General features: G+C 34.8%; 1 protein-coding gene and 1 long non-coding RNA gene across 2 annotated transcripts; one reads left to right on the plus strand and one right to left on the minus strand.

Moving 5' to 3' along the window:
- Window positions 1–60: 60 nt before the first annotated feature.
- LOC118753128 (probable arginine--tRNA ligase, mitochondrial) lies at window positions 61–2,412 on the minus strand. The gene is made up of 4 exons (XM_036487989.1): window positions 2,349–2,412; window positions 1,101–2,256; window positions 648–1,017; window positions 61–582 (listed from the first exon to the last, which is right to left on the minus strand). The coding sequence occupies exons 1-4, from the start codon at window positions 2,382–2,384 to the stop codon at window positions 429–431; spliced, it is 1,716 nt and encodes a 571-aa protein (XP_036343882.1). The 5' UTR covers window positions 2,385–2,412; the 3' UTR covers window positions 61–428.
- Window positions 2,413–3,674: 1,262 nt separating this feature from the next.
- Window positions 3,675–6,870, plus strand: LOC118753129. Its single transcript, XR_004994782.1, has 2 exons — window positions 3,675–3,968; window positions 6,517–6,870. It is a non-coding gene; the product is annotated as an uncharacterized LOC118753129 (long non-coding RNA).
- Window positions 6,871–15,464: the final 8,594 nt, after the last annotated feature.

Genomic DNA, 15,464 nt, shown 5'->3' on the forward strand with positions numbered 1-15,464 from the left:
TGAGTTTGCGTAGTTTTGTCGATCAAGAAATGGTCGAATCGATGCGTCTAGGTAAGTAAATATTCATTATTTAAATAATTTCCATATACAGACGACTAGACTCAATTCAAATTTGTTTTTTGTTATAATTAAAACATTAAGCGGGCCTACTGCAACGTGACTATCGTCGCCGTGAACGTAAGAAGTTTGGACAGGAGGGTGCACGTCGCAAGTACACTTGGAAGAAGCGTTAAAGTTTACCAGTTTTGCGTATTAAAGAAGAACAGCCTTATAAAGATAAGCAAATAAGATGTACTTTTTCGTTATACCAAAAACAATTTTATGTTTGTTAAACACTTTTGTTGTAAGTTATGTATATCAAGTAGTGCAAAATGAAAATATATACAACCAAAAAAGCATTACAAATATTTTAAAAATTTAGTTAATAACTACATTTGATCTAGTGGACGCAGTCCAAGTATGCACATGCCAGTGTTTAGGTTGCGCTTGGCGGCGCTAAAGAGCAGCAATCGATTTTGCTGTTTTTCGCGACACTCTTCATTCTTAATATTCAAATGTTTTAGAGCACGACTTGTGGTGTTACTGGAATTAATAAAGACTTATAATATTACATATATTTTGTTGGAATATCAACAATAGATACTCACCACAACGCGAATAGATGATTGACCAGTACACATGCCTCTAGTTGTTGTTTGGCTAACCACACCGCCTGCTCGAAGCGCGCTATTTCGTGGAGTAGATCTTGCGCTTCAGGTTCTGCTAACTGTGCTACATCTACCTTACATTCGCTAACATTAATGTGCGCCATATTCATCAACAAGCTATGTAGCCGGCAATGTGTGTATTGCAGTTTGATGCCTGTATCACCATTCACTTGCAACGCCTTTTGCCAATTGAAGTCATAGTCGCGTTGTCTGCGCTGCTTTAAATCATTAATGATGACCGCTGATACACCCAAGATATCGGCTATATTTTTGTTGCCACCAGATGTGTTGGTTAGTTCGACTTTGGTGGCTAAAAATTAATGGAAGATTATTGGTTTTATTTGGAGTAAAATAAAATAATTTACTTTAGAAATTATTTTTTATTAAACTTACTAGCACTTTTCAGCTGCTTCTCCAGCATTATGTTTTGCGCCTCATCGAGCACATCTCGCAGGAAGACTACTTTTCCACTCCTCGTACTCATGCCATGAATACGGCCGAACTTCACATGCATCAACCGTTCCAATGGTATATCAGCGGTGAGTGCCGATGTGGTCTTAAAGAGCGCATTGAAATGATCTGCTTGTCCATTTTCTACCACATAGTACATGCGTTGAAAGTTATAGCGTCGAAAGCGATCCAGCACAGCTGCAATATCGCGTGTTAAATACAAGCTGGATCCATCACTTTTCACCACAGGTATGCGTCTGCCATCCACACTAACCACCTTGCGCCCATCTCCCTCGTCTTGCAGTAACCCATGCTGTTGCAAACAATCCAAAACATCGCCGATTTGCCGTTGTGAATACTGCGACTCCCAATCGTATTGATCGTATCGCACGCCTAACCGCGCGTACATTTGTTCCAACTCGGCTACTGTGTAGTTACGGTAATTTTGCCACTGCCGCGCCATTTCTGCATCAGTGCCCAGCTCGAGCTGTGCAAAGCATTCGCGAGCTTTGTCTGCAATACTAGCATCCGTTTTGGCAGCAGTATTGGCAGCTACATAAGCGCTATAGAGTGTTTCAATGGGTTTGGTACGCATTTGCTCATCGGTTATGTCCAGCATTTTCACGCCGACATGTAGCATACCAAATTGGGTACCCCAATCACCAAGATAGTTCAGGCGCGTCACTTGGTAACCTAAGTGCTGGTGCAAATTAGCAAGTGCATTGCCGATTATTGTAGAACGCAGGTGACCGACATGAAAGGGCTTCGCTATGTTAGGCGAACTAAATTCAAACACAATATGGGCATGCGGCTTAGTCGCAGGTTCGACATTTTGTTGCAGCAAGGTTTCTACGAAAGGTTGGCTTTGCAGTTGGAACTCCACACGTGCAGCAATTTTGCCAGTAGCTGGCAGCAATTTTACTGATTCAACAATGGATTTATCGAATTCAAGTCTAGGTATTAACTGAATCAACTCTTCAGTCGTATTGCCGGCTGTGGGTGCCCAGTGGAGTGTTGAAAGAGCTGGGTTTGCTGGTCTTTTTGTAGGTACCTCCAATTCGTGGTAAACATTGCGGCCAAGTCCTGTCGCCTGTGAAATCTGTAGGGGGAGATAATTTTTAAACAAAATTATGTATCACATTTTGTTGTCACTTTCAGTAAAATAAGTTAAATTCTAATTAATTTACTCACCTTCTCACAGATTGCACGACGAATTCGAGCACTCATTTTGACAGTTCATCTTCGAAGCTCGAATGAATTATCTTTTCGAAGAAGTGAACAGCTGTTTTGCAGAGTTGCTGCTTCCGAGAAATTGTTTGCATTCAAAGCTTTTAATTGTAAATATTAATTAAATAAATTCAAAAATAGAGTAGGAATCAATTAAGACTTGGATAATATTCAATAAATTTATATATGAGTCTAAAGTCAAGGTTCTTCGGCCTTACACAAACATTTTCTTTGACATCAGTATACAAAAGTGCAAGGTACATTGAACAGGTAGTATCAGCAGAGCAGCTGATTTGATTTATTTTCAAATTATTTGGTCTCGAAAATGTCAAATATTTTTAATTTTTTCTCACAAAAATTCTGAATTGTTAAAATCCATTTGCATGTGAAACCTTTTTCCATACAAAACAAGCGATTGAATAACAGCTTTTGGAACGTTCGCCCAACTCAGCAGCACAACCGCTGATTACTGGCCCCTGTAAAGGATGGATCAATGCTTCGAGAAGCAAACAAATTTACTAGGAAAGAAAGTTGCAACAATTTTTATTTTTTCCAATTTCATTTTTTTTATTTTTTATAATTTTTTGTATTTCACATGGCACGCCTTGATTTAGAAGAAAAATTTCAGAACAGTTTTTGACACTTTCGATACCAGAAGCTACAACAAAATCCACGCAAATATTGTTTTTGCTCTACTGATACTACCTGTTTAATGTGCCTTGCAAAAGTGGCAGCACTAGCAGCCAAAATGTCAAGCAAAACGGAAATCCAATTAGAAGCTGCAGCAGCCAGAGAACGCAGCAGCGAACTTGGGAAGTCAGTGGCAAAAAGATATCGACGTATTTCTTTGATTCGATGCCCATCGATATCTTTCGATTTATTCAAATTTAAATTTATAAGTAAATTCGCCGTAACAATTTGCAGAGTACCACAAAACCGAAACGAAAATCGCATGAGCTTATTAACAAACAAAAAATATAAAGATACGAAAGCGAAAAAATGGTTATAATCTGATAGAAAAGTGAGGTCGATATTATATTTTCACGAGGAAATTTATTTTGCTTGTATGAGATGGATAACAAACCAACAATCCAGAGATTTTAAAAAAATTGTTCAGTCGACCAACTCACTTTTTTTGCACAACTGAAAAACGCAAAAGGATGGTTCAATGAACTAGCAGAGAACGTTAAATATTAAATATTAACGTTCTCTGGGACTAGTTTCAAGACACAGCGATGCATCTACGATTTTTACATCGAGAGCATCGAAGCAAACATCGATATTTTAGACGCATCGATATTTTTCCGATTTTCCTACAGCAAAGACAGCAGAGGCATGAAAATCGACAGCCAGAAAGTTTTTTCTCTGCAAACGGTTGACTGGAAAAATCGAAGGAGCAAAATCATAGCGCACGCAGATTTCTGAAGAAAAAAATATTAATTGCAATTGCATTTGGAGAGAAAAAATAAATTCCAAACTAAAAAAAATTACGTGAGTTCTGCGCGAAGAATTTTCGGTGGAAATAAAAACCCAATTGTCCCGCTGTACAAAAGCCGAAACCAGTTGGTTGGTGAAGATAAAAAAGTGAGTGCAAAAGTGGATTAGCAAGCAGTAAAAGCAAGAATGTAAAAAAAAGAAAAATATCGTTGCAAATAAGAAATTGTAGTGAAAAAATTAATTTAGAAACAAGAAATAATTCATGTGCAAACGAAAATTGTAGAATAAGAACGATTTCACCGCGTTTTGATAGGTCAACTTTTGTGTGTACGTAGCTCTTTGCTGGCGTGTAAAAATGGACTATGGAGCAAGTGCGTCGTTTGGTACGTGGCTCTAGCTACATAACCATTAAAATCGGACACTGGAGCAGAGCATCCTCAAAATGCCTTGAATTGCTTCAAATAAAAGATATGTACAACACGGGGTGCGATTATGATGGAGCAAACACCAAAATTGAACTCCAAATTTGCCAAATTATTTTGTCTTGTTGGCAATTTCGTGAATAATGGACATTTTCTGGCATATCGGCGCTTAATTAAACCAAAACCACACTTCAAATATACCTAATTTCAAGCCATCTTTTGGCACTTGTGAATCCGACACAGGTGCAGCTGACAGGCATTGATTTTTGCGGCGCCACTGCCAAAGTTAGCTTTAGCGTCAGCGTCAGCGTCGGCGTAGGTGTCGACTTCGACATATTCAACAACGTAGCGCTTTGAACTGCGCTAGTCACTCACGCGCCGTGTAGTACTGTCGATGTGAAAGTGTTTTCTACACAAGACAGGTGGTGGGTGGGAGGAAATGCTCACACAAATGCTGGAGGGAAGAACCTACTGGATTTTTGCAATTTTTGGGTCGTTCGGTGTGCTTTACGTTGTTATTTAAGTGTGTGGTTATGTGAATTTCGAGAAAAAAGAAACATTTTGCAATCTCTTTACTATTCAAGGATAATATGTGTGAATGCGATGTGTCCTTATGCTCGTAAAATGGCTTTCACGCCAAGGGGTGGCATTGGCCTTTGGTTTGGCGGCAGTCTGACAGGCGCTCGAGCTAGTTGCTAACATAAATCGATTTAGTAGTGGGTTGGCATACATTCGCAGTGCTATTAGGGAAGATTGGAGATTGTAAGTGGCACAAATGTGCGTTTTAATTTGAAATTTGGCCATACATTCTTATTTACATATGTATGAAAATCAGCTATTTTATTATTATATATGGTTGCAACACAGAATTAGTTTATTACTTGTTCTCTTAATTAAAAAAAAAAATATTTTGCACATGTACTTAACTGTAAGACCATGCCAAGATTAATGAATGGGTGCAATATTTATTAAAGAACGAGAACAACTTTCTAAAATGGAGGTGCTACTCATAGTATGACAAGAAGCCAAGGCTCACCTAGAAGCCTTTCCAGCATTTTATTGTTATAGCGTATGATTTCATATCGAACATTTTAAGTGTTATTTTTTATATTGGAAATAAAATACATAGTATGTAGGTATGTGTTCATAGTAAAGATTGTTTTTACCATCTTATTTTGGTTGTCCGACACGTCTGCTGGCATCTCAGTACTTTCCTATTCAATTCGTTTACTTCAGAAAGTTCGCTGGAACGTGTTTAACTTGCAAATACCTACTACAAAATCTTAATGTGCGGATGTAAGGCATTCGCGGAGGCTAATGAAGAAAAACATAAAGCACGCTTTTGAAATTGTTAAAAAAAACACGCTACGCTCGAAAGCTTCTTTTATAATAACGGTAGGTACTAAGAAATTTAATAAATTTAGGCAACGAAACAGAAAACGCATTTTTTTACATTAAAGGGATCAAAGACAAAAAAAACCGGTTGAAAACGCCCCCTTTAGCACACTTTTGACTGCAATGATTAATAATCGCAGCTAGTTAGAACAACAAATACACATTTATACCTACATACATACGCCCCTCATACCTAGAACGTTAAAACTGCAGTAAGCTAAAAGTGAAATTATGAATAAAATAAAATTCATTAACTTAGAAAATGAAAATTTATAACTGATCCTCCCTTTTCTAAAGCATGTAATAATACATCTGTGGTAATATAAAAAAAAACGAAAACCGCGAACTGAAATGCTATAAAGAAACGTAAAAAAGAAAAAGGCATAACGTGTGATAAAAACCTGTTGAATAAAACAAGCTAATGTGTAGTGTAAAAAATTTGGGAAATCTTAATTTTTTTAAATTTTATTAAATAATACACAACAAAGAATCGAAAAAAAAAAATAATAAAACTCCATTGAATTTGCAAAGCTGGAGGAACTCTTGTCCAGCGTAATTAAAATGCGAGCCTAGACACTAAATTTCACTTGAAAGTTTAGAACTATTTATGTATCAAAACTAAGGTTAATTTCACACTAATAAATTAAGATTTGTTTATACATAAATATTTAAACACTTACAGAATGTAAGAGAGCTATGATATAGCAGAAATTAAACAAATATCGCAGGTTAAAAAAAATTTCCAAAACATCTTTTTTCTCATTAAGGCAAAAAATTAAAACATTACGTGCAAACGAAAATATAAAATATAGCCAACATTCAATTGTTCAATCAAATCACTTTTAATTAAATTTACTTATGTATGTATTTTCCCGCAGCGGTTAAAACCATCAGAAATACATATAAACCACAAAGCAAAGAGCATACAAAACTGTAATTGACAAAACGGAACTAACAGTAATAGTAGTTTTCAATCAGTAAATCATACACGCTCCAGATCGTTTGCAGCTCTAACCTAAAAAAAAAACACAACAAATACAAGTTCCAACGTTAGTTCCCCAACTTCGCTAAGACAGCACCAACAAAGCGCACAGCAAATTAAAAAGCGTCAGCATCATGACTATGGCTGGGCAGACCATCAACGATCGGCTATTGGCGGCGCGGCATAGCTTGGCCGGTCAAGGCCTGGCTAAGTCGGTGTGCAAGGCCACCACAGAGGAGTGCATCGGACCTAAGAAGAAGCATTTGGATTGTAAGTACCTACATATGTATATAAAAATAATTTGTATTTTATATGCATTCCGATTAACATACTCATATGTATGTACATACATAACTGCTGATTACACTTATCCAATCGTATTTTCCTACTGTGCTCCCAACTCGTTAACTGTGAATTTGTATGCAAAATATTTCTTGACTTTTTATGCTCATTCCCACTCGATTTGTATGCATTTTTTTTTTGTGTTCCCTTTACGTCTGATAGTGTGCGCCTTGGAATTTTTGTCAGCATGATTCATTCACATTCAAGTTGGCTGTCTTTATGTGTTTTTTGTAACTCTTCTGTTTTTATGCGCAAGTGTTGTTACCAACTGACAACAGGTAACTTGAATGCTGCTGTACACACATTCTATTTACATATGTATGTAGTTGTATTCTTGTGTTGTTGCGTTTGAATCGCTTTCTTGTTTTATTACATTTTATCAACCAAAAACCGGTTAGAGTTTTATGCACGAGTGAGCTCCAATTCTATTGAGCATCCATAATTGAATTTGGTTGCTCTTAAGTGATTTCTGAAATGGAATGGATGTCATAAATGAGTTTATTTTATTGACTTTCATTTTACAGAAATTTAGAGTAGTGACAGTTCTTGCCCTAACATTTCGCACACCGTCTTCAAAAGAGTCACAACTCAAAATTTGGCATTATTGAAATTATGCGCTAAAAATGTACACAAAGCTTTTATATTATCTTTCAGCAAAAGCTGGAGCAAATATTTGTTATAATTTGTTTAAAAAGCCTAAGGTAAAGACGCCCTTGGCCATATGATTATCATGTGCTAAGAAATAGTTTTTCGCATTTTCTGACGAACGTATTATTTTGAGTTGTGACTCTTTTTAAGACGGTATGCTGACTGAAGAACCATATTAACTGCTCTCTTTTTTAAATAGCCCAATTTTGGTATCTAAATAAAAGTCGCTGCGTTTTAATTATATTTATTTACGTCGCTGAAAAGAGAAAAGTTCCACTCTTTTTTTTTTTTAGTTGTCCTATTTTTTAGAAAATATGTCTTCTACACTAGTGCGATCATAATTGATCATTATTCTTTAATTTTTATTTTTTCGATCAGACTTGGTACTAAAGTATCGATGAAAATACCGATAAGGTCATCTCCAAGTCCATATGTATTACCCACAAAAATGTCAAGAAAATTCAAACACTGCTCTTTCTCACTCTCTCACTTAAGAAAAATATGAAATTACCACGACGGATAATACGACGGACAATATTGCGCTGATTGATGTGAAATTCGGGAGAGTAACGTGGATGTGACGTCATAGCAGATCTACCGGTGGAGAGAGCTGAGAGAAATCTGTAAGGGTGTATATGTGTTGTAGATGTACATATATGTATATTACACAGGCAATCCACAGAATCTGCTAGACGTCACACTCCTGTCAAAATCTTCAAGAGAGAGAGAGTTAGCGGTATCACAATCAGCGCCACCTTCTGTATTCGTTTCACCATGCGAAATTACGAGATGATACACAAATAGTAGTAACACCACCTTATATGAATTCGCCTTGTTCGAAAACATAAAGCGCAAAATCGGAATCGAGCTTGAAAATATATTGGCAGATCCATACCAACAAGCTTTTCATATCAATATTTTATTCCCCAAAACTAGCTTCTTAGTTATCATCACCTAGTTATCATCACCTAGGCGAAAGCCTAGATTTATATCTGGCCAAAAACTGTCACTCCAGCAGCATTCCCCAAAAGCTCAGAGATATTATAACAAAATTATTTTTATTTACAAAAAATCGTGCCGTTACTGCTTAATATGTACTTACAAATGCTACATATCAAAAATTTCAGGCCCGCAATGCTATATTTTATTAAGCTCAATTTAAAGTTTGTAGTTCAAGGTCAGCAAGATGTAAACATGTCCATATGTATGTACGTGTGTACATGAACGTACCCATACAAATATATTCATTCACACAATTCGAGGCATTTAATGCTTCAATTTTTAATAATCCAAAACAACCGTCAAGTGTAGCGAATCACTTTCTCCCTTTTAAAGTAGCATAAAGTAATTTTGTACGCTTAAATAGCTTTAATTTTTTTCCTAATGGGTGTTTACAGTTATTTTTCGTTGTCGCACTTTCAAGCTTGAGCGTAATAGTACCTAATAAAAACAAAAAAAAAAAAACAACAACAGTAGAAACAAAACAAGAAATAATAGAGGAAAAACACGCTGTAAAATTGCCACTTGAAGGCATTGTGTTGTTTTACTTACATACTTACAGACTTACAGACTTATGTATATACATTCATATTTTCACTTTTCAAATCACTTTATTACGTACAAGCACCTTATCGTGCAATGTTGCTCTTCGTTGTGTTGCTGTTATCGCTGTGCTTTTTTGTTACTGTTGTTGTTGTCATTGTTGATGTTATTGCTGCACCGCTATAATGCAATTGCATTTGTTAGTTGCCTGTCATTGCTCCTTCGCTGTTAAGCTGCATTTCTTGCGCTGTTTCTTGTTTTTGTTGTTATCACTGCTGTTACTAATGTGACAGTTGGTTTGATTGTTGTGGCGTTTCTTTTTTTGGTAGGGTACATGCATGTGTTGCACTTTGCAATGTACTTAAAAAATAGCAGTAATGGAAGTGATGCAGGGACAACAAAGAAATATATGTACATTTATACAGTGTTGGACATATGATTTTGGACCAAATTCAAAATTATATTGTTTGCCCCTAATGTCTATTTATTCATATTTAAGATTCTTCTATTAAAACACAATTCATTCTCTAATAAATACCATTTAGGTAAACCCGAGCTTAAAACTTTGTAAAACACTGAAAAAAAAAATAAATCATAAAATTTCCATCCAATTTTAAAAATTTTTTCTCAGAAGTGTTAAAGTTTTTTTGAGTACACAGTTTTATAGCCCATTCAATTTAGGTAATATTGTGCAAGTTTTAATTGTTTTTAATTTTTTTCGTCGAAGCTTTTCTTCCATATAAAAGTAAATCGTGTTTTTCGTTATATGGAAGCAAATGCGACAAAGAAAACTTGCACTAAACTTGAATGGACTATAAAACTGTATACTCAAAAAAATTTTTATATAAAAAAAATCCGCATCAAATTTGGCGAAGAAAAATTCTAAATAATCAACGGTAATTTTTAGCCAATTGAAATTTGCAAATATTAGATTAAGATTCAATGGCCTATAAAACTGTGTACTCCAAAAAGTTTTAACACTTCTGAGAAAAAATAAATAATAATAACATGAAAAAACATAAAACAAAATAAAATAAGAAGAATATATAATGACTCGTAGTTATAGCAGTAAAAACGATTAAAGTAAAAAAATAAAAACAAATTTTGCTTTCGGTTATCGGCCCTTGAATTTTCAATTATGAAATTAAATAAAACTCTAGTTTTTGTTTTATTAATTTTTAATTGCTTATAATTCGACCTCAATTTGCAGCCCTGAGGAGGATCTCATATTAAAAAAGAAAAATAAAAAAGTAAACAAATAAATAAGTAAAGAAATAAATAAGTAAAAAAAAAAAATAAAAAGTAAAGAGTAAAAAATTAAAAACATTTAATTTTTAGCAAAACCACCGTCTTCAATGCTCAAAATTTTTAACCTCGAAATCTCGAAAACTTATTTAAGTGTTTCCACAGCACCTTCTGAAGGCTTGAACTTTTTAGTGTTAAAAGGTTTGTTCGTTTTAGAAAATGAGAGGATTTCCTTGAAATCTGATTAAAATTCAAGATATTAAAATCATGAAAATACCAGGGATGTTGGGAATATTTGCATTCGCATTCGATATGCGAATTATTCGCATTATTTTACACATTCGCATTCGGCATTCGCATTCGCATTAAATGATACGAATGTTTTGCGAATGCGAATGTGTACATGGGCAGAGAGTCCACTCTAATATTGTTGAAATGGCTCTAAGTCTTCGCGAAATCTCAGATTTCTTAGCAGTGATTTCCTAAAACGAGTTGGCTTCGCAAAAGTTTCTCAAATTTACTCGCTATAAGAACAGCTGATCTGACATTTTTACTTCGATGAGTCATCATCACATCTCTACTAAAATCTTTACCAACTTCAGCCGGTGTGTTAAAATATTCTGCAACCTAGTTTTTAACCTGTCCCTACGCAGTTGTTTATTCTCTAGAGTGTGTCAATACTATGTTCGCACCAATTAAATATTCTATGTTTTCATTCATTCATTTATACTAGTAGTACATACAGATGCATAGCCAACAAATGTACATATGTATGCGCGTATGTATTTCCTTGTTAAATACTCATTCGTCCACACCAGGCGCTGTACCTCCCCAGGGATACATACATATTTTAGATAGCGTTTTCTTTGGTGGCTTTACAATTATTTGCCTCTTTTCTAGTATTTGCCTGGCACTACGAGTGGTCGCAGGATTTTTACTTGTAAATTTAATTTAGTTCGTGGTTGTGATGGCTTATTGCTAATTTTTTCTGTCTTTAGTATTGTAGTGAACTTAAAGCTATTAAATAATAGGCGTAGAAGATATCCCGTAGTCTTTAATGATATCAGTGCATGCAAAAGCGTTTAAATCCCGTTATAAAAAGCCAATTTACCAACACCAAATTATGAAATTTCACTCCAGACTATACAACTTGGTGGAAAGTTGTATCGATTGACAGTCGTAATTTCATGCAAATCGTAATTGATCCCTTATCGCACTTATGCAGTATAATCGGAATGAATCGTCGGTAAAATGAACTCAAATCGGCCCTCTCTTAAAATCAAGGACCGTAAAAGTTAAAACTTTTATTAAAAAAATCGCCCTTTAGCAATTATTTATTGACTTTTATTTAATTACTCCTTGCATAAAAGTTTTTTTCTGATTTTTATTTTATAAATACAATATAACAATTATTTTCGATTTTTAAATTATATGTCTTAGATAACAGTTATTGAAGACTTTTATTTATAAAAGTCATCAATATAAATCAGACACCGATTTTTATTTTTAAAATCTCACATATAAAAGTCATTTGTATAAGTCGCAGTAAACTTTTGTTCTCCAACACCTTCTTAACTGCGAAAAATGGTAATGACTTTAATACGTAAGACTAAAAAAAAAAAGCCGGTGACTGATTTTTATTGATGAATTTTACTTGTAAAAAAAGGCTTCAATAACTGTTATTAAGACATATAATATAAAAAACAAAAATAATTGTTATTTTGGAGTTATAAAAAAAACTAAAAACAATAGTTATTTTTTTTTTTAATTTTGCATAAAAATTACAAATAAAAATTTACAATCAAGCGGTACATATGTATCACTTTGTTGTAGAACATTTCTTTCGTAGTGAATTTTTCCATGTCAGTTTTCATCAATAATTGTTACTTATGTCCGGCTCCTGTTTAAAATATCTAACCAAGCTAAGCGCATTTAACTGTGAGAGTAGAATTACGGATCTATTCTACAGCGTGGCGATGAATAACTGTTACCCCGGTTTTTTGAGAAATAAAAGGGTCCTTTATAGATTTTGCGAAAAAAGGATTTTATTGTTAATTTTCCACAGATTTTACTTTAAATTGTATTAATTAGTTTTTAAATTTTAAACCTTATTTAAATTTGCCAGCAGTGTAAACTTTGAGAGAAAAGTTCATTTGGCACGCAGGTCTTCTTCAGTTAATTTATTCCATATCTTCTGTAACCATAGGCAAATTTTCTTCATTTTGAGTCCCTTATACTCCCCCTTTTGTCCAACATAAGGCCTCATACTTAAAAATCGAATAGACTCGGAACTGGTGACTAGGACGGCTATTCATTCGACCAACCTTCTACAGTTTTTTTCTTTTTATACCCGAGCGCACTTGTGCACAAGGGTATTATAACTTTGTTCACATAACGGTTGTTTGTAACAGGCAAAACGAATCGAGATAGATATAGACAAATGTATACATAAATGATCAGAATGAAAAGAGAAATCGATTAAGCGGTGACTGTCTGTCCGTCCGTCCGTCCGTCCGTCCGTCTGTGCACACGATAACTCGAGTAAAAATTAAGATATCTTAACGAAACTTGGTACGTGTACTTCTTTCGGGCCTAGGACGGATGGTATTGAAAATGGGCAAAATCGGACAATAACCACGCCTACCTCCCATATAACGGTAATTTTCAGATATACAAAAACTGCGATATTTTAGTAGCTACTGAAGATAATTCACTCAAAATTGATATTTATAAGAAATTTTAGACGAAAAATAAGAATATTAACATTTTTTTGAAAATGGGCGTAGCCACGCCCACTTATGGTTACATGTGTATATCTTGGTAACCGCTGCATCAATTTATTCCAAACTTGGCACAGTTGTTGGCCCTGGTACAGCATACCAAATGGCATCCCATATAACGGTAATGTCGAGAAATACGAAATCCTCGATAAATCAGTAAATATTAAAGCTAATTTATTCAAAATGATGGTTGCAACAATTCTTTACCAGGAAATACGTTTATGATAAAATTTTGGAAAATGGGCGTGGCACCGCCCACTTATGATCACGTATATGTATCTCGCTAACCGTTCTAGCAATTTGTACCAAACTCGGTATGGTTATTGTGCTTGCCACATAAAAGTAAACCATTGAAAATTGTTGAAATCGGACTAAAATTACGGCCGCTTTTCATATAACAGTAAATTTCAGAAATGCTTGAAATTTCAATTTTGAAATTTAAGGACGCTAGTTTACTTAAAATTTATACACCCCGGCTTATCGTGTAGCGGTAGCTTTCGGAAAGGTGGAAAACATATATTTAATACTTGCGCCGGGTATTTAATGTTCGGCTCCGCCCGAACTTAGACTTTCTTACTTGTTTTTGTATTTTTTTGTACAAATCCTAAGAAAAATACACCTGAAAAAGACTTGCGTGCCAAATGAACTTTTCTCTCAAAGTTTAAACTGCTGGCAAATGTAAATAGGGATTAAAATTTAATAACTAATTAATACAACTAATGTAAAATCTGTGGAAAATTTACAATAAAATACTTTTTTTGCAAAATCTATAAAGGACCCTTTTATTTCTCAAAAAAAAACGGGGTAACAGTTATTCGTCGCCACGCTGTATATCAGTGACAAATTCCTTCTTACGGAAAAATATATGAAAAAGTTTAAATTTGTCCGTTACAAAATTTCTGTCACCTATATATAATTGGGCCTTAGCCCAACATTTTTACATTTCAGCAGAGTTAGCAAATCTATCTCGAAAGTGAAGTATCTGGGTCTTATCCTGAACACCGAACTCCAGGCGTCTATGACCTCAGACTAAAGCTTTCAGTGCCCTAAGGAACCTTTCCGAGCATCTTCCGAGCGGCAGTCTATGCCATTAGTATGTGTGCAGAAGTTAAACTTCGTAGGAATTATGAAGTGATAGTTGGGCGGCACTTAGGGCTCTCTCATCCTTCGAGGTTAAATTCTCGTTGGTCCTGGAGTGTATAAGTAGAGAGGATGATGAATGCCCTCGCTAAGAACAGTGCTATCCAAGTGGTATGGGCACTAGTGCACACCGGAGTCCATGGAAATGAGGAAGCTGATCAGTTAGCCAGAATGGCTGCTGTCTCGACCCCGATAGGTCCTGAGACTTTATTGCACCTACTATTGGAGTTTGAGGCCGTTTCACGGAGAGGGAGGGAAGCATAGGACGTCTATGGCCAAGAGAGTCTTGGGGCTAGCTGTAGTGTGGTGAAGAGCTGAGGGCGCAATAGACCTACTGGTCCTAAAATTTTCATCAAAATTTCAAAATTTCTATTCAGAATTTCTACAAAATTTTCGATTACCTCTGATTTTTTAGAATTCTTTTTGTGGAGGTTGTTGCGCATTTTATGCCATATAAGGCATGAACAAAATATATTTTTATAGAAGTAAATCCGCAACACCCATACATACTGGAAACTTTTCTAGAATTTTTGAAGACAAATACTGAAATTTTGATGAAAATTTTTAGAATTTTTATGAACTTCATATAAAGTGTGAAACTTTGATTTATATATTTCATATTATAGAAAGAACTATACTTTCATAAATAATTAATGCAGAAAACAACAAGGTGTACACTTTCATTTGTCGCCTAATGTTTATCCAATTCGCCAGGCAACAATTCTTGTTGAATAATTTTATGCTTATAATGCAAAGAGATCACACTTTTCTGAGCTTGAAATATTTGTTGTGGGCTGCTTATATTAACAGCCTTTAGCGAGGTAAAAAACGTATTTTTTTTAAATAAAATTTAGATATACAGTGGGGGCCACATAATTAGGGACACTACTTCTGTACAACTTTTGACCGTTCATGTATTTTTTGATATATTATGACGATTTTCCCTCATCCCACAATACATCATACTCCTTTATTTTTTCTTAGTTTATGTTTAATTCTTTTTTACAAAAATATAGTTTATACCACAACGAAAACCAAGTAACTCAAAGTTTCAAACCTTGTACAAGATTTATAAAAAACGTAAAATGTAAAAAAAAATGTTCAACAAAATTTAAAATTTTTTTTATCAGATTGGGAGAAAATGCGT

The sequence above is a fragment of the Rhagoletis pomonella genome, unplaced genomic scaffold (assembly GCF_013731165.1).
Source record: "Rhagoletis pomonella isolate Grant_MI unplaced genomic scaffold, Rhpom_1.0 Rhpom_scaffold_02122, whole genome shotgun sequence".
Classification (NCBI taxonomy): domain Eukaryota; kingdom Metazoa; phylum Arthropoda; class Insecta; order Diptera; family Tephritidae; genus Rhagoletis; species Rhagoletis pomonella.